Here is a 19,726-nt window from a genome sequence, read left to right as displayed (position 1 = left end):
CTGAGTGCGTATGCACACACACATACACACACACAAGCTAATATTTGTAAGGCAAATTATTTACACTTTTAGATTTTAGTACATTTTGTTCTCTGTTTGCTTGTGTGTGTGTGAACATAGACACAAAGCCAGACACATCAACCAGTGACACACCATAAAATCAAACTTATAGTCTACAATATACTACAAACACTTTTTAGGATGGGTGTATATTGATTTTCTACCACCTGATCCAACTTCTATGAAACAGGTAGAATTCAGATGTATTTAACATGTTGAAGAAAAAGTAGGTAATACAGACTATTTACAACACCAGTGGAATTCTTGCCTTGAGTTCAGCTCTTTTGAAATCACAGTCAATAGATTAGTGATAGAATTTAAAAAGTACAATAAAAATTGTCAGTAACAAAACCAGGCTTACAAAGGAAGAAAGGTCAAGATGCTTCAAAAGTATGAATGGAAGTGAGAAAGAAAGCAAGGTCACAGGACATAGAGGGAACCTGAGAACTGTCTTTATTTTCTGAGGCCTCTGAGTTACAACCTGTGTAAATGTAACTCCCTGAGATCTTCCAGTCTGGGCAAGAACACTAAAACCACAGGAATGAAACCACACTTGCTGGGCTGCTTGTAGAATTTGCTGTCTGCAAGGCTGGGGGGCTCAGGTTGAAGTTCAAAAGGTGCTTCTGGACCTTTTCTCGGAACAGAAATAGTGCAGCCAGCTGGTTTTCACAAAGCCCGAAAGACAGAGCAGCTGGCTGATGCCCATGACCTTACATGAGGTCGGGCCCATGGGTTGGAGGATGGGACCAGTGTATCCAGTCAGTATAGCAACCGCTGTCCTGCTGAGGAAACAGCTTCTTCAAGGTAGGTAAAATTAAGCTAGTTCTCTTCTGCAGGGAGGCATTATCTTCTCATTTTTAAAAGGACAGCTCATATTAGTAAAAAGTAATGGCATTGTGTATACAAATTCCCTCCCACACAACCTAAAATGAAACAACCTGATTATAAGGAGTCCAGAGAACAAACAGTGGGATGTATGAAGATCTTTAAAGGGGTTGGGGCAGGTTATTCTTCCCATTTTATAGATAAATCGTACAACTGCACCGCAAAACATGGACAAAGTTCTAATGGTCACATGGACAAGAGTTTGAGGCGGGAATTTGTAAAGAGCATAAAATGGTTTCCTCATAACCAACACATTTTAGATTTAGAAGGTAAGGAAAGAGGGAAAGGAATCAGCGATATAAAGGGAGGAAAATTCTGGGCGATAAGAGGAAACAGGAAATGTCTTCTCTTATTTCAAGCACTGTCCTCCAATTTAATTAATTTTTAACTCATTTTCTCCTTTAAAAAATGATAATACATGAAAAAATTTTTAAAAAGCAGAAAGAAGATAATACAAAGAATGCTCAAACTACTGCACAATTGCACTCATCTCACACGCTAGTAAAGTAATGCTCAAAATTCTCCAATTCCAAAATTCTCCACAGTTCACAATACATGAACTGTGAACTTCCAGATGTTCAAGCTGGTTTTAAAAAAGGCAGAGGAACCAGAGATCAAATTACCAACATCTGCTAGATCGAAAAACCAAGAGAGTTCCAGAAAAACATCTATTTCTGCTTCACTGACTATGCCAAAGCCTTTGACTGTGTGGATCACAATAAACTGTGGAAAATTCTGAAAGAGATGGGAATACCAGACCACCTGACCTGCCTCGTGAGAAACCTATACGCAGGTCAGGAAGCAATAGTTAGAGCTGGACATGGAACAACAGCTGGTTCCAAATAGGAAAAGGAGTACATCAAGGCTGTATATTGTCACCCTGCTTATTTAACTGATATGCAGAGTACATCATGAGAAATGCTGGGCTGGAAGAAGCACAAGCTGGAATCGAGATTGCCGGGAGAAATATCAATAACCTCAGATATGCAGATGACACCACCCTTATGGCAGAAAGTGAAGAGGAACTAAAAGGCCTCTTGATGAAAGTAAAAGGAGAGTGAAAAAGTTGGCTTAAAGTTCAACATTCAGAAAACTGTCATGGCATCTGATCCCATCACTTCATGGCAGATAGATGGGGAAACAGTGGAAACAGTGTCAGACTTTATTTTGGGGGGCTCCAAAATCACTGCAGATGGTGACTGCAGCCATGAAATTAAAAGACGCTTACTCCTTGGAAGAAAAGTTATGATCAACCCAAATAGCATATTCAAAAGCAGAGACATTAGTTTGCCAACAAAGGTCCATCTAGTCAAGGCTATGGTTTTCCCTGTGGTCGTGTATGGATGTGAGAGTTGGACTGTGAAAAAAGCTTAGCACCAAAGAATTGATGCTTTTGAACTGTGGTGTTGGAGAAGACTCTTGAGAGTCCCTTGGACTGCAAGGAGATCCAACCAGTCCATCCTAAAGGACATCAGTTCTGGGTGTTCTTTGGAAAGACTGATGCTAAAGCTGAAACTCCAATACTTTGGCCACCTCATGTGAAGAGTTGATTCATTGGAAAAGACTCTGATGCTGGGAGGGATTGGGGGCAGGAGGAGATGGCCACCTGACCTGCCTCTTGAGAAACCTATATGCAGGTCAGGAAGCAACAGTTAGAACTGGACATGGAACATCACCGACTCGATGGACATGAGTCTAAGTGAACTCTGGGAGTTGGTGAAGGACAGGGAGGCTTGGCGTGCTGCAATTCATGGGGTCGCAAAGAGTTGGACACGACTGAGCAACTGAACTAAACTGAGTCTCCATCACTAAAACACTGGTATATATCCTTCTAGATTTTTTAATATGCCTATATATATATCAGATTAATATATTTTCCCCAAAAAACAGGATCATGCCTTGTATCTTTTGCTACTGCAGTCCATGGGGTCACAAAGAGTCAGACACAGCTGAGTGACTGAACTGTGTGTATCTTCCAATACCTATAAAAATAACCCTGGCTAATTCTATCTGTAAGGGCACTGGGACAGCAGGTGAGAAGCACAGACTCTGGGGTCAGGCAAGTTAGGATTCAAGTCTGTTTGGCTACTTTCTACCCTGGAACCCTCACAAAGTTCTTTGGCTTCTCTAAGTCTCAGATTTCTTATCTGCACTGATAAGAGGTTACAGTCATACCTACTCCATGGTATGAATTCAAGAAACACTGCATGTTAAGTTTTTATTAGCAAACACCTGGCATGACACTATGTGTTCAACGTAAGGTAGATGATATTATTATTAATGTAACTGTTAAGTATTCCATTATATGATTACACTGCAGTTTAAAAATCTAATCTCTTTATTGTCAGGCATTTAGGTTATTTCCAATTAAAAAAAAAAAACAAAACTTTCTATTCTGAAATTTCACAGTAAGTTGCAACAACAGTACAGAGAAGCCCTGGGTGCCCTACCTCCAGTTTCCCACAGTGGTAACATCTTACATAACTTTGGTACTACATTTAAGCCATGAAATGAACGTTGGTATAACCTATGGCTCTGATTCTGATTTCACAAGTTTGACAGGCTCTTGCTTGTAAATATGGGTATAAGTATCAGGCAATGCAATTACATCATATGTGTAGATTCACGAACTCGCCACCAAAATAAGGATAGAGAGTTTTCCATCGCCACCAAGATTCCTCTTACTACCAGCCTTCGTAATCATACTTTCCCTCTTTTTCTCTTCCTTGTCCCTGACTCCTGTAACCACCAGTCACTTTTCCATTTCTACACATGGATCAATTCAACAGTGTTAATAAGTGTAAGCACACACTATGACACCTTTTGAGATTGGCGATTTTAGGTCAGCATGTTGTGCTTGAGAACCCGTCCAGAGTGGCCTGTATCCACAGTTGATTCCTTTTTATTGCTGAGTAGTGATGAATAGTGTTCTGTTGTATGGATATAGCACCTTTGGTTTAACCATTCATCTGCTGAAGGATATTTGGGTTGTTTCAGTCTTTTGCTAATACATCTGCTGTGAACATTTATGTATAGGATTTTGTGTGGACTTTAGTCTACATTTCTTTGGGATAAATGCCTAGGAATGTGAACATTGGGTTGTATTTGAAGTGCATGTTGGTTTTATAGAAAACTGCCAAACTATTCTCCAGAGTGGCTGTATCATCTTGCATTGTCACTAGCAATATATGAGAGATCCAGTTTCTCTGTATCCTCATCAGCTGTCTGTACTTTTTTAAAATTTTAGCTATTCTAATGGTGCATAATAATGTCTCATCATGGTTTGGATTTGCATTTTCCTAATGATATTGAAGGGCTTCCCTGATGGCTCAGTGGTAAAGAGTCTGTCAAATGCAAGAGACATGGGTTCAATCCCTGGGTAGGGAAGATCCCCTGAAGAAGGAAATGGCAACCTGCTCTAGTATTCTTGCCTGGGAAATCCCATGGACAGAGAAATCTGGTGGGCTACAGTCCATGGGGTCACAAAAAAGTTGGACACTACTTAGCGACTAAACAACAAATGATATTGAAAAATCTAATTTTTGATATGAACAATGCTACAATGGACATCTTCAGATAATTTTAATTTAATTTAATTTATGTATTTTTGGCTGTGCTTGGTCTTCATTGCTATGTGGGCTTTTCTGTCTTTGCGATGAGCAAGGGCTGCCCTTCACTGCAGTGCACAGGCTGCTCACGGGAGTGGCTTCTCTTGTTGCAGAGCACACGCTCAAGGGCGCTCCGGCTTCAGTTGTTGCAGCACGGGGGCTCAACAGTTGCAGTTCCTGGGCTCTAGAGCACAGGCTCGATAGTTGTGGTGTGTGGGCTTAGCCGCACTGCGGCATATGAGATCTTCTCAGACTAGGGATCAAACCTGGGTCTCCTGCATTGCCAGGTGGATTCTTTACCACTGAGCCACCATGCGAGCACATGTCTTTGGATAACTTTTAAGTTAATTCCTGTGAATGAATTCTTGAAAGTAGAACTGCTGAACAGATAGATTTTCTTTAAAAGTTGAAACATGATGTCACATGGCCCTCCAGAAAAGTACCAATTTACATTCTCATCACTCTCATATAAACTGCTCAGCCTTTAAATTATTCCTAAGGCTCTCACCTTCTTCCGTACAAGTTAAAGAGAGACTTTTGCCAATGCACTCCCTATTACCAATAAAATAAACAAAAAATAAAAATTAGATTGCCTGAAATCCTAACTGGACATGGAACAACAGACTGGTTCCAAATACGAAAAGGAGTACGTCAAGGCTGTATACTGTCACCTTGCTTATTTAACTTCTATGCAGAGTACATCATGAGAAACACTGGGCTGGAAGAAGCACAAGCTGGAATCGAGATTGCCGGGAGAAATATCAATAACCTCAGATATGCAGATGACACCACCCTTATGGCAGAAAGTGAAGAGGAACTAAAAAGCCTCTTGATAAAAGTGAAAGAGGAGAGTGAAAAAGTTGGCTTAAAGCTCAACATTCAGAAAACTAAGGTCATGGCATCTGGTCCCATTACTTCATGGCAAATAGATGGGGAAACAGTGGAAACAGTGTCAGACTTTATTTTTGGGGGCTCCAAAATCACTACAGATGGTGACTGCAGCCATGAAATTAAAAGATGATTACTCCTTGAAAGGAAAGTTATGACCAACCTAGGAAACATATTTAAAAGCAGAGACATTAGTTTGCCAACAAAGGTCAGTCTAGTCAAGGCTATGGTTTTTCCAGTGGTCATGTATGGATGTGAGAGTTGGACTATGAATAAAGCTGAGCGCCGAAGAATTAATGCTTCTGAACTGTGGTGCTGGAGAAGACTCTTTGAGAGTCCCCTGGACTGCAAGGAGAGCCAACCAGTCCATTCGGGAGTATGGAGATCTCCATAAAGGAGATCAGTCCTGGGTATTCTTTGGAAGGACTGATGCTAAAGCTGAAACTCCAATACTTTGGCCACCTCATGCGAAGAGTTGACTCATTGGAAAAGACTCTGATGCTGGGAGGGATTGGGGGCAGGAGGAGAAGGGGACGACAGAGGATGAGATGGCTGGATGGCATCACTGACTCAATGGACATGAGTTTGGGTGAACTCCAGGAGTTGGTGATGGACAGGGAGGCCTGGCATGCTGCAATTCATGGGGTTGCAAAGAGTCGATACGACTGAGCAACTGAACTGAACTGAAATCCTAATAGAGCAGAAAATGAACCAACTAAGAGTCCCTTCTCCAAGGACTTTCCCACATTCAGACAAGCACATAATACTTTCATCAAACACACTGGAAGAAAGAAACACAAAAAAGAAAGAAAACTCATTTACCTTTATGGGCAATATGACACAGATCCTCTTGCATTTTAGAAAACTCTGATGAGGTTTCAGAGCCATCAGAATAATTTTTCTCTTCTCCAAAATCTAGTGTAGACAAATTAGGATTGGAGGAATGCAGTCTTATTGGGCCAGAAAAAGGCTTAGGTACCTGAAGTGACACCAAAGGGGGATATTACTTTTTAGATGTGAGTTGCTTAGACTATTCACTTGTTTCTAAGATTGGAAAGTAGAGAAAAAGAACATTCTACAGAACATTTTTTTTTATTGAGTGATAACTTTTAATAGGAAAACACTTGCCATGGCAACTTCCACTGGCTTCTTATGAAATACAATTGAGTGAGAAATCACATTTTTAACTGGAGATGATCATAACTTTAAAGCTATAGGTTTAAAATGACAGCTAAAGTGGCCAGGCTCGTTCTCATTTATATTCAATTCCTTCCTCCTTGCAATAATCACCCAGGATGTAGGTTGCTAATATTCATAGTTAATGGAGTAGGTTTAAAAATGTTTTCTTTATTACCACCTGGTGCTTCTACAAAACAAATCACTTTCTCAGATGTTTTGAACACAAATCTCTCTTTGCTTTGAAAGTATTTCAATTCAATCCATAAAGTGCTTTAAACCAGAGTTACATAAGAGTATAACAGTTTCTGTAAGTTCCTGATTTATTTTGACCCTAATAATGCTGAAATTTAATATATAATGACTGAGCTGCAAATCTTGGCTTAGCTGTGCATTGGAAAAGTCAGCAGTTAGTGTTATGCAGTGAACTTCTGATGGAAGGTGGGAAGGTTGGAGAGAAGAGACAGCCTATACAATGTCCTGCTCCCGAAGACTCCGGCCAGTGGGCTCGGAGGGATGGTGAGTCCACTGAGCCACAGAAAAGGTGGGACAGAGCACACAAGCACAGCAGCCAGAAATCAAGGTGCACACCCCAGTGGGGAAGAGAGCAGGCAGGCTAAGCCGTAAAGAAGGGAAAACCGAAACCCTAGAAATGACTGCAGTCGCTCCAACTGCATCCCATTTTTCCCTTACTCAATATGCATGACATGCTTATTTTAGTATTCAGAAAACCCAAGTGACTGAATTCCTGTCTCTGCACAGGGTATCTGAGAGTAACTACAACATAGTCACTTTTCTATGGACCCCAGCTTGTGTCCCTGAGGAAACCAGCCTGGAGGGGGAAGCAAGGGTTACCTGCAGCATTCCTTTAGTGTCTTTGCCAAGAGCTCTGGACCGCCACCTCCTGTGTGATCTTTTTTCCTTTTTGGGACTTTCAAAAGCTCCACCCTTTGTTTTAAAACAGGAAAGAGAGCACAGACAGTAAGATGCACCAAACCAACAGGGAAAGACACACACCAGAGTGACCAACTCTATCCCCTTGAATTTGGCTGAAGCAACCAGCCAGAAAAACTTCCCTGTTAGTGAAAGCCTGGGAGGAGAGAAGAAAGCCTAAGAGTGCCAGCAGGCAAACAGAAATGGGCTCTGGCTGACCTGGATGGCATTGATAGCTGGTGCCGAATATGTCCGATGCAGGATGTCCATACTTTGCAGGAGCTGGCTCATCTCCAGCAGGTAGGAGTGACAGTGTGCCAGGTCTGCAGGGGGAAACAAGAGGAGAAATAGGAGCCACTTGTCTTGCGTTCAACCTTCACTGTACTAGTGCCAGCCATTTTTCTCATTTATCTATATTTGCTTTTACATATGTAAAGCTGGGAAATTTTACTTCCGTTTTTATAGGAGAGGCAGTAGACTTGTGGTTAAGGGCATAGATCTAGAGAACCAGGCCGCCTCAGTCTGAATGTACTTAATGAACTGAACCGTGGCCAAATTACCCTTCTCTGGGTCTCAGTTTCCTCACAGGTTTGTCTGGTGGCACTAGTGCCAAAGGATCCACCTGCCAATGCAGGAGATGGGGGTTCAATACTTGGGTGGGGAAGACCCCTTGGAGTAGGAAATGGCAACTCACTCTGCTATTTTTGCCTGAAAAATCCCACAGACTGGCAGGCTACAGTCCATGAGGCGATCATGATATTCTGAGCTCACAGGACACTGGAGTCAAATAAGTTGATAAAGGCAGAGTACTTTTATTGCTCATATTTATTGAGAGCACAACATTCTATGGCCCCAGATGTGATCCTATCTGCATTCAACAGAGAAAAATGCAATTTTCAGGCATCTTTCTCTGATAGTGGTTCTTAATCGTGGCTACGTTTTAAAAATCAACTGGTGAGGTTCTTAAAATAACCTATGTCAAAGTCTCATCCCTGGTCAATTAAATTAGAATACTCCCAACCTCACTGGTGACTTCTTTTTTAGTTCCATAGGTGATTCTTAACCAAGGTTGAGAACACTGAGCTTCCGTATATCAAGAGTGGCTCCTTACCAGAATCAGTTTGGAAATTGTGAAAAACTAGTGATGCCAGGGCCCCACCCTGCACTAATTTAAAGGGATTCTCTGGGAGAGGGGCCTGAGCATGGGTATCCTGGCATTTTAAAAGCTCTCTTGCAATTCTAATGTGCAGCCAGGGTAGAGAACACCTGTTTGGTGAGGAATCTCCATTTGATTCACCCACTCACCTCTGGACAGTGATTTGTAAGTTCTTGGATGTGCATCAGAATCATTTTTGGCACTTAAACCCTGGATTCTGTGATTTAGCAGTCTATGTGGAAATTGGCCATTGCTGCTTAAAGAACAGAAAAGGAAACCTACTCACACACAAACCCAAGGGAAGACATAAAACTCTAAAAGAGAGTGTCTTTTGTTTATCATGAGTGCAGATCTTCATAAGCAAAATCTGACAGGGAACATAGACCAGTCTAGAGGGAGAATATAAATTCACCTGGAGTATAAACGAAATCAGGAAAATCTAAGAGCAGAGGTTTTCGACGGAAAGAAGCAGAGGATTTGAGTCACTCTACCTTTGGAGCATTTTTCCATGTCCTCTGAAGACTGTAACCATAATGGAACTCGAGTCTCACCACCACAAGAAAATGATAAATTGCTTCCGGTTTGAAACGAATTCTGCTTTGATACACTGCTACGCTGTTCCACAGATGACAAAAGCACATTATAAATGAAAACAGAGCCTGGTGGGAACACTTTAGGGGAAAGGATAACAAAGTGGGCCAGTTGCTAATGGAAGCCGTCTGCCCATAATAAGGAAGAAGCTTCTAGCAAAGCACTCCATCAGAGACCCTGAGAGCTCCAGCTGTCACCCATGTGGCCACACCGTGTTACAGGCCCCTGAATTCTCCTCCTGCCAATGATAACCATATGAAAAGATGACACAAATGTTGGGAAAGACTGTGTGGTTCTGTATAAATGTATCTCCTGCAGTTTACAGCCAGAAAGCAAACTAAAGTCAAAGTGATCAAGGGAGGGTTAGGATGTTAAACCCCTCTGTACATGCTCTTCTTCAGTTATGATTGCTGCATTAATAGATGCTCCTCTGGCCCTGGCTCTGACTGAGGGGACACCCAGACAAATAAAATCCTAGATCAAACTCATTCTGCTCCTCCCTGTAAACCTCTTCTTCCTCAGACACTGTCCCCAAGAGCAGACTCCCCGCCACAAAGCCACCTAACTTCCCTTAGATTCATGATGGGGAAATCATTACCTTCCTACTTGAAACGGTGTCCATGACCCCAGGACCAGAGTCTGTGACTGCAGATCCTGGGAAAAAATGATTAACTTCGTGCGGAAACATGGCGATTTCATTCTGACGGTACATTCTGTGGTGGCGGAGTTTGGATACCCACTCATCAAAGACGTCTTCTGACTTTACCTAGATTGTGTGGGGTCGAAAGGACACGAGAGTATCACTCATCTAAGAAACAGTTAGTCATCCCATTGAGGTCATTCCTGGCACCTCTTCACGCTGACACATGTACAAGTGTGGAAGTACCGATGTGTTTACTTCGTTACATTCGTCTAGTCTATGGAACAAGTCTATGGAGTAGGAGATGGAAAGCAAGAATAGTCTTCATAAACTCCATATTTAAGCATTCTATGAAAGAGCCAACTGTTATGCTATTATGATGTCTTACGTTAAGCCACAAACGAGTTGAAATTTATATTTATCCATCTCTTACAAGAAGAAAAAAGAATTAGAAAAAAGGATATTTATCCATCCCTTAAAGCAGTTCCAAGTTCTCCTGTCCCCATTTCTCATATCCCCACTGAAAACATTACACCATTTTTTATTAATAAAAAACCTCTTTTCTAATTCAGACTTTTCAGATCAATCTTCTCTGAACTGGAGAGAATGAATAAATTCTTCTTGAAATATTTAACCTTGTTCATCTTCTCTGATAACGAAATGCTACTGAGGAATAGATGTTAATCAATGTGAAGGTTATTTACAAGAACATTTCTCCCACTCTTAGAAAACAAAAATGGGATAAAGTATTATCAGTGATTTCCAGGATTTTTCAAACACACAAACACAAACTTTTAGCCATTCTCTCCATGATTGACTATCAATGTATAATTTCTATGAAGAGTAATGTTTGTATGTAGTAACTCATTATAAAAAACATCAAATGTGCATAAAAGTACTAAAAAGAATATATGAAGCACCTATGCACCATAAATATCTCTTAATAGTCAATACTTCTATGTATGTATGATGGTGCATTAATACTTTCAAAATGAAAAGTGATAGACATCTATATATGAGAAAACAGAGACTCATGAAAAGGCAATATAAATGACTCTAAAAGAATACTCAGTAGGTTAACTTCCAAGAAGAAAAATCCAGGTCAATTCAGTTAAAATCTTTACTAAAGCTGTTAATGAGAGCAAGGATGTGGAAATAAATGTCAGCAACATCCTTCATTTAGGAAGTGTTTGGTTGACATCTATATTTGTTGTGTTGGTTAGAAATACACACAAGACTTGAAACCCCACCAGGTTCTACTGGACATGCCATTTACAGGTAGAAGCAACACAGACTCACATCTATTTGTCTCCTTTAAATTATGTTCTTGAAATGTACTTCATTTCCCAGACCTTGCTACTGGGCATTTTATAGGAATCCTGTGTCATTCTTTGTACTAGTCTACTATCAGAGGGCATTAAAAATCAGTGCCCAGAGCATTCCTCTTGACCCATTTTTTAACTGGGTTAAATGAGGCAGAAGAACAAAAGCGCTTTCTTCTACGTTAGCCCCTTAGGTAGTCACAGGACTGCGAGTGCACAGCTACATAACTCTCTGCTGCCCAGACCCCCTTCTGTGATAAAGGGAGAGACTGGGACTGGATGGCTCACATTAGAAACTGTCCGACTCTGAGACCATCAGCCAGGACATCAGATGAGTCCACACACCCGCTCTCACAGGCATAACTGATGGTCAGAGTGGACAGGAAACACAAACAGAACTGGAAGTGAATCAACACAGAGAAATATTAACCAGCGTTTATCACGATATTAGCATTTGATGTATGTCGAGGCATTCTAGTTCTTTAAAAATTAGGAATTAATCATTGCTTTTACTTTGTTAACTAGAATAGAGAAATTATTTGAGAGGAGGTTTACCACTGAAGTGGTAAACCTTCAAAGATTTTTAAAAAAATCTTTTTTAAAAAAAGATTACAGGTCTCTCTCTCCTTTGATTCACATTAGTTATTCTTAGTCAAGGGTATTGTGACCAGCCCAGGGGATGTTTGATGACATCTGTAGACATACGGGGGTTGTGATAATTAGAAGAGGGCTGTTACTGACATCTACTGGGGGTAGGCCAGGGTATCCTACAATGCACAAGACAGGCCCCCATGGCAAAGAAGTTTCCAGCCCACCCTCCAGATGTGCTGAAGGTGAGAAACCCTGCTCTAAACAATTATTACACCCATAAGCACAGGGGCTTAGGCTTAAAAAACAGTATAGATTTGACTGTCCTGGGCAGTCCCTCAACTACATGTATGTGCTAAACATGTATTTGCCGAAGTACCACAGACATGTCATGGGGAGGACAGGGATACACTAAGATGTGAAGATCTCAATCTCATGCTTTTATTTTCCTAACTCTCAGCCCCCATTCCCAATATTCCAAGTAATTTGTCCAAGTAAGAAAGGACTCCTACGTTTTCTCAATTAATTTCTAATCCTCGGGTAGCATCTAATAATTATATATAAATAAATGAACCTATTGAGCTTACAGTGGGTCAGGAATTACATCAAGTTTTCTACATTCAGCTCCACAAGATGAGCAAAGTAGTTCCCATTGTGGGGACGGGAAGTGGTGAGAAAACTAAGACTTTCAGAGATTCAATAATTTGTCAAAGGCTGAGAGCAAGTAAGTAGTCAGGTGCTTAAGATCTGAACCAGATCTGGATCTCCAAAGCTCTTGCTTCATGATTTTAATTATCTATACAATCTGCAGCAGAAGGGGCAGAAGAATGGAGTGAAACACTCCATTTCAGAGACACTATTTAGAGACCCATCCTTTAGGGGAAAATTTTTTAACATCACTGTGGTATGAGAATTTTAATCCCTGTAAAGTTAGTTGACGTTGTAAGCCAGAGCTTCACAGACTAAAGATCATATTATATTTCAGGAAACATATTTTATTCTATGGCAAATGGCTCTTCACTAAAGATGGTACTGCCTGGGAGTAGAGTGCGTTTATATTTGAAAACATGAAGTTTTTTTTTGGTTACTGATGTCACAGTCACAATGGAGGCCAGATATGAGGGAGAAGAGACAAGGATGTTGAATTTATTTTATTGAGTCCCAGTGTGAGAGACTCTCCTGCACAATGAAGAACTGTCCCATCCAGATAGCAATAGCATCCTTAGAAATACTTTCCTAACGAAGATCTTCTACACATTGGCTGGATGTTCTGAAATTCACAAGGCATCACCAACGGTACTGTAAGTGACGATTCCTTTGCGACATGAAGGATCTGTGGAAAGGGAGACAGCGCCTGGGCAGCAGTCTCACCTTCAGATGGTAAATGTGCTCCTCGGTATCCAGGTCTATGCACTTGGATGACTTCTTCACAGACATCACCGAGAGCCCGACGTCGATGCAGCCATGCAGCTTCTCTCTCTCTATCTGCAGGGGCACGCAGGGGCCCCCAGGAGAACCACAGTATTAAAAACCACCGGAACATCCTTGACACTCCTTTCCCTCTCCCTCCCCTTCCACACCCGCTGATAGTAAACACAACTGCCACACTTCTCCAGCACTTAGTGTGAGCCAGCGCTGAGCTGAGTGCTGTGTATGCATCATCCTGCTTAACCTAAAGGGAAGACCGGATTGCAGAGGATTAAGTAACAAGCAGAAGGTGAGGAAAGCGGAAAGTGAGCCCTGTGGACTGACTCCCACAGCAGTGACTTCACCTGTGAATGGCACTGCTTCCTGCAGGATTTCTGGGGTCTAAATTCATTTGGAAGTGATTTTAGAAGAGGAGTAACTTTGTTTTCTACCTCTGTGACTCTATTTCTGTTTTGTATTAGTTTCATCTGTACTCATTTTTTAGATTCCACATATAAGCAATATCATATGATCATGATATTTGTCTTTGTCCATCTGACTTACTTCACTCAGTACGACCATCTCTAGGTCCACTCATTGGCTGCAGATGGCATTATTCCTTTCTTTTTCATGGCTGAGTAATATGGTTACAAGGGGGAAGTGTGGGGGGATGGGAAATTGGGAGGTTGGGACTGACATATACACTATATATAAATAACTAGAAAGAACCTACTGTACAGCCAGGGAACTCAGTACTCTGTAATGACCTATGTGGGAATGGAATCTAAAACAGTATGGGTGCATGTTGAACTGATTCACTGTGCTGTGCAGCAGAAACACGGCATTATAAATCGACTATACTCCAATAAGAAGTAATTAAACAAAAGATTTTTAAAGCTGAGTAAAACATAAAAATTAAAAGAGGAGTAAGGAAGCTAAGACAGGCCACTGTGGGTCAGGCACTATGGCACATTTCTGCAGGTACCCCTACAGGGTGAGCACCGTGAAAGAGGAAGGCAGGAGGAGAGAAGAGCTGGGTGAGAGAGGGACTCTCGTGCAGGTAGGACCAGCAGTTATCCTGAGCCCCGTTGGGCCATTTGCCTGGTGTCCACACACACGGGAATCTCCTGTCACCTTCACCAAGGACTTTCCCCACTAAACCCCTCAGTCCCCATAATAGTGGGAGGACACGTCCTGTGTTTTGTTCCTGTTACCTCATTGGGAAGAGATCTGTCCCCACTCAGAGAACCCCATAGTGCAACCCTAAGACCAGAACCCAGAGCTGGATGCCCAGTAGAGTATTGAGAGGGGCCCTCACGCCTCCACTTGGTGGGTGAACTGAGCCCACGCAGAACCTAGAGAGGAGACAGAAGGGAACAGGCACCTCTGTTCCCTGAGAGAGAAACACCACCCCCCTCATGGTTTCCAGCGAGGGAAATGCAGTCCCAAATGTACAGTCTCATCCTACAACCACCGTGTGCATGCTCAGCCGCTCAGCTGGGTCTGACTCTCTGCAGCCCCATGGACTGTAGCCCTCCAGGCTTCTCTGTCCATGAGGATTCTCCAGGCAAGAATGCTGGAATGAGCTGCCATTTCCTCCTCCAGGGATCTTCCTGACAGGGATAGAACCTGGGTCTCCGGCACTGCGGGCAGATTCTTTACCGATTGAGCCACTATATTGTTGTGCAGTTGCCCAGTCGCATCCGACTCTTTGCGACACCAGTGGTTAGATGCCATGAAGTAGGTGGCAATGCCTTAATCATATGCATGTTGTCGGGCTCAAGAGCCTCTTCCATCCTCATCAAGGGGAGTGCTAATCTTGTCTCCTTTCATACAACATGACTAGCCCTGGAGAATTCTTCAATAGCATGCTGGATTAAGACCACTTACGTCAGTTTGGTTCTTGGCATATTTCAAGATTCCTTTGTCCAGATAGAAGAATCTCTGTGGGGAACAAAGTAGAATTCATTAAAATATTCTATTTAAATGTCCTTCTCTTGGTCTCCTTGCTTGGCCTCAAATTAACTGTACATGCCTAAGAACAGAGCCTGAGTAGGGAATGTAGGTGCAAACAAAGGTGAGTCCCAAGCCAGTTCTTACCTTATGCCAGCCTTTCAAGGGCCATTTTCTCTTTTTCAGCAAAAATCCTTTCTGTATTGGTGGCTCTTGGGTGTAATTCATCTCTCCCCTCAGTCCTTCCACCACTTCCCAGCTGTCCTGTTCCAATGAAAGAGTTCGGGCTCAATGACTATCTTTAAATGAGTATCAGGCTCAATATATACATATATATCCAATAGAAACATTAAGAAGCACTTGATCCCATTTGTAAATCCATCCAAGATGATGAGATTGGCTGGGTGTGCTGGGGAAAAGAAATCCAGGCTTAATTTATGTACAGTTCTTAGACTTTATAGATTTAATGCTACAACTTAGTGGCATCAAATTTGTCTGTTTTTCAGGAGCTCTCTCTCAGAAAGGAATGTCTCTTCCTCTTCTGGTGCTTGAACCTTGATAACCACAGCTAAAGGTAAGGATTTTGCTATAAATTCTATTTTTGTTCCCTTGGCATCATCAGTTATTTTCACTCACTACTAGACTTCAGTCTAAATTTGAACCCAAAGCTATAGACATCAAGATGAAAACTGGGCAGGAGGGATGGGGTGGCTGAGAAAATTGGCCCCAAAGCGTGAGACTGCGTCGTGTTGGTAAACATGACGAGTTGTTTGAAATAATGATTTGGGCACACTATCCCCTAATTCTAGGTATTTAAATTGTTGGAAATCTAGAAGCATCAAAAAGGTGGTTCTGCAACACATATCTGCATCCTCTTTTCCCAGAAATTTTGTTTTCTCTTCTTTTGTTTAAAAAACTTGGGGTGGGGGCAGTGTGGAGGAGGGTGCAGTTATTGCTCTACTAAGCTGTTTGCAATTTGGGGGACAAATAGTTATTATAATAAATCTGTCACTGTCAGCTGTTTAGGTTATTTCAACTAATTGGCTAAAAAATAATTTTAAAAGGAATACTAAAGAAAAACACTAAAAGTTCTAAAAAGTTATTTTCAAATGCTTGAAAATGCACATATTCATTGCAAAATTATCCCAAGGTAGACCAAAATTGGCAACACTTCAGTGGTTTTTAAATTTTTTATTGTTATTATCTTTTGTTGAGATATACATGATATGCACAAATCTTAAGACCACAATTTGAAGAATTTATAAACCTATCCCTACCATCCAGATCAGAGAGAAAACATTTCCAACACAGGATATTTTAATTTTGACAAACATGCCTTTCCCCTCCTCAGGTTTACTGAGCTATTACTGACCTATAATATATGAAGCTTTAAGATGTACAATAAGGTGATTTGATACACTTCTATTCCCTCACATAATTACTGTTTGTGTGTGTGTGTGTGGTGATAACATTTAAGATCTACTCTCTTTCAAGTATATGGTACTGTTAATTATAGTCACCAAGCTATACATTGGCTCCTCAGAGCATATTCATCTTATGGCTGGGAATTTGTACCATTAACCAATATCTCCCCATTCCCTCCGCCCTCCACCCCATCCTGACAGCCACCATTCTACTCTCTCCTTCTATGAGCTCCACATCTTTAGATTCTGAATATAAGTGAAAACATGCAGTATTTGTCTTTCTCTGATTTATTTCCCTTAGCATAATGCCCTCAAGCTCCATTCATGTTGTCATGAAAGGCAGGCCTTTTTAATGGCTGAATAACATCCCATTATATGTGTATGTATGTACATATATGGAATATATGGATGCTTACATTTCCATGGGATACATATACATCTCACATTTTCTTTATCCACTCACTCATCCAGTGAGCACTTAGACTGTTTCCATGCCATGTCTATTGTAAATAATGCTGCAATAAAAACTGGGGCACAGATAGCTCTTCAAGAGACAAACGTGTCATCTGGCCAAATTTCATGCTGAATAACTTGCTCTTAGTCAAATCTCCAGCCCACAGGAAAGTGGTACAGACAGAGGCCAGAGGGATTGAGAGGTGGACCTTAATAACCTGGGAGCAGAAGCAATTGGACCCAAGTCCTAGGAGAAAGACGGGGAGGGCATGGAACCACAGGCAGTCCTGGGTGCTCCGGCTCAGTTTCTGTGTTGTCCTCAAGTTCAGTACACGAAAAACCCCCGGTGGCCAGAACACTTTCCTACTTTAGTGGCTGAACTCCCTTTGTATAACCGTCCCCAAAGATCTGCCTTATGTCTGATTGCATTTTACTATGAATAAGGCTTAAAGCTACACCCCAGAATTTTGAAACATAGCATTGGTATTCCAGTATCTGGAGTTGTAAAAGTTGAATTCTTCAACGGAAAAGGCAAAACTTAGACTCAACTCTTAAATTAGTGGACTTTTTCAGAAAGGTAGCAATTTCAAATGAGATTCTTTATAGCAATTATTACTAATTATTTCAAGTCACTTAAATTTTTAAAAAGTCATTCATACTTACATTCAGACAATCAATAGAGGAGAATGCATAATATTAAGTAATGAGAAGCCACACACACACAAATATTCTGCTCACATTTATTTCAGCTCAAAAATCCAGTCCTCAAAAAGTGTCTTGCCTGTCAAGATTTTAATAAATCTTCAAAATCATCAAGTTAAAAATTTAACCTCTTCTAGGAAGCCTCTTCAGAAGAAAGTACTATTTCATCCCTAGAAACTCCACAAGTATTTCATCTTACCTTTCGCCTACTTATGATAGTATATGCAAGGTTTTATCGTCCCTAGATGGATAATAGACTCTTTGAGGGTGTGAAGTGTCTAGTTTAGTTTTTACTTCCTCATATGCCTAATCTGCTGTCCAGTGAATACTATGCATCTGATTGACAAACGGATAAACCTGGTCCTGGAATAAGGCTACAAACAGATTAATGTTGTTGGAATATCATTCACTGGCTCGCATCTGAAGTGTACCAACAAAGGTCTGTAGAGTCAAATCTGTGATTTTTCCAGTAGTCATGTATGGATGTGAGAGTTGGACCATAAAGAAGGCTGAGCACTGATGAAAATTGATGCTTTTGATCTGTGGTATTGGAGAAGACTCTTGAGAGTCCCTTGGACTGCGAGGAGATCAAACCCGTCAATCCTAAAGGAAATCAATCCTGAATATTCATCGGAAGGACTGATGATGAAGGAGCTGAAGTTCCAATACTTGGCCACCTGATGCAAAGAGCTGACTCATTAGAAAAGGCCATGATGCTGGGAAAGATTGAAGGCAGGATGAGAAGGGGATGACAGAGGACGAGATGGTTGAATGGCATCACTGACTCAACGGACATGAGTTTGACCAAGCTCTGGGAGAGAGTGAAGGACAGGAAGCCTGGCATGCTGCACTCCATGGGGCTGCAAAGAGTCAGACACGACTGAGCAACCAAACAGCAACAATACCTCTGGGCCAAATGACTCTTTACAAGTCAAATACAGCACAATCACACTTGAGAAGGAAACTTGAGAAAGAAGGTGTCATTGTTAAAGGAAACCTAAGGCTCAAAATTCTCTGAAAAGTACTCCAAAGAAATTAAGCTCCTTTGCTTTGCTTAAGACTCCCAGGCAGCACGCAGAATGCTAATACCGAGATGTGCCAGACCACCATGCACATTTGCTCAAGACATTCAATCGTGCAAAATGTGAATGCCGAGAGGGATTAGATGCTACTTCATACTTCACAAAACTGGAAAAGAAAAGAAACGGAATGAGATCATGCTTGTTTAAAAGAGAACAAGGATTAAATTTCAAAAAATGTTTCAAGGATCCATGTTAGAACTAGATTTCTCCTGAACTGAGACACAGTATACATCTAACAATGAGCATGTGTGGAGGGCAGGGGATCAGATTTGGTTTGTTGACGCTTGAGTAAGCCAGACAGGGTTCATATTTATTACTACGAAACATCATCTTTTTCCCCTCACTTCATCTTCTATCTGGGCTCAGGACATGAAACTCTTACCAGGCTGGAAGAGGCAGATCTAAAGAATTTAGGAAAGTGAAGGCTCTCCTTGACGGAGGGAGACAGCACTGCAGCCAGCACCTTTTCTGGCTCAACCTCCCAATCCTCCCCCTTCCGCTTCCTTATCTCTCACCATCCTGAAGTCATGAGGCTGAAATCTGACAGCCAGCATCCAGCCAGCGGTTCTCAGTAGAGGCAGTACTGTTCCCTTAGGCTGTGAAACCTTGGGGGCATTTTTAATTGTCAAAGTGATGGGGTGGGGGTGGAGTCTCTAGCAACTGATGGCTGGGGACCTGGGATGTTAGATGTCCTGAAATGCCTCAGTCTTGCACAATAAAACAAGTTGTCCCAACATCTGCAAGAGTTTCCAAAGTGCACAGTGACATTTTCATAGGTGAAACCTGTTTATAGTTGCCAAAGTATTTTTGCATGCTTTTTAGCACACTCTGAATTCTTGGGAATGCAACTACTAAGTA

At 41.5% G+C, this 19,726-nt stretch overlaps 1 protein-coding gene and 1 non-coding gene across 5 annotated transcripts in view; both read right to left on the bottom strand.

Annotated features, from left to right (window-relative positions):
• Nucleotides 1–19,726, bottom strand: part of OSBPL3 (oxysterol binding protein like 3) — a 95,860-nt gene that overhangs the window by 59,751 nt on the left and 16,383 nt on the right. For 2 of the 4 annotated variants that reach the window (XM_068972624.1, XM_068972626.1), the window contains exons 2-9: nt 15,355–15,471; nt 15,145–15,198; nt 13,219–13,332; nt 9,896–10,063; nt 9,198–9,321; nt 7,770–7,873; nt 7,473–7,565; nt 6,264–6,420 (exon numbers count right to left, since the gene is read on the bottom strand). In XM_068972624.1, the coding sequence (XP_068828725.1) occupies nt 6,264–6,420; nt 7,473–7,565; nt 7,770–7,873; nt 9,198–9,321; nt 9,896–10,063; nt 13,219–13,332; nt 15,145–15,198; nt 15,355–15,471 (931 nt within the window). The remainder of the gene's footprint in view (nt 1–6,263; nt 6,421–7,472; nt 7,566–7,769; nt 7,874–9,197; nt 9,322–9,895; nt 10,064–13,218; nt 13,333–15,144; nt 15,199–15,354; nt 15,472–19,726) is intronic. The other 2 variants (XM_068972627.1, XM_068972628.1) reach the window with 1 other exon arrangement.
• LOC138080495 (U6atac minor spliceosomal RNA) lies at nt 14,969–15,094 on the bottom strand. The gene has a single exon (XR_011144959.1). It is a non-coding gene; the product is annotated as a U6atac minor spliceosomal RNA (small nuclear RNA).

Source organism: Capricornis sumatraensis, chromosome 5 (assembly GCF_032405125.1).
Source record: "Capricornis sumatraensis isolate serow.1 chromosome 5, serow.2, whole genome shotgun sequence".
In the NCBI taxonomy this organism is placed as follows: Eukaryota; Metazoa; Chordata; class Mammalia; order Artiodactyla; family Bovidae; genus Capricornis; species Capricornis sumatraensis.
The sequence above is the reverse complement of the archived record's forward strand: the minus strand, read 5'-3'. Positions and strand labels throughout refer to the sequence as shown.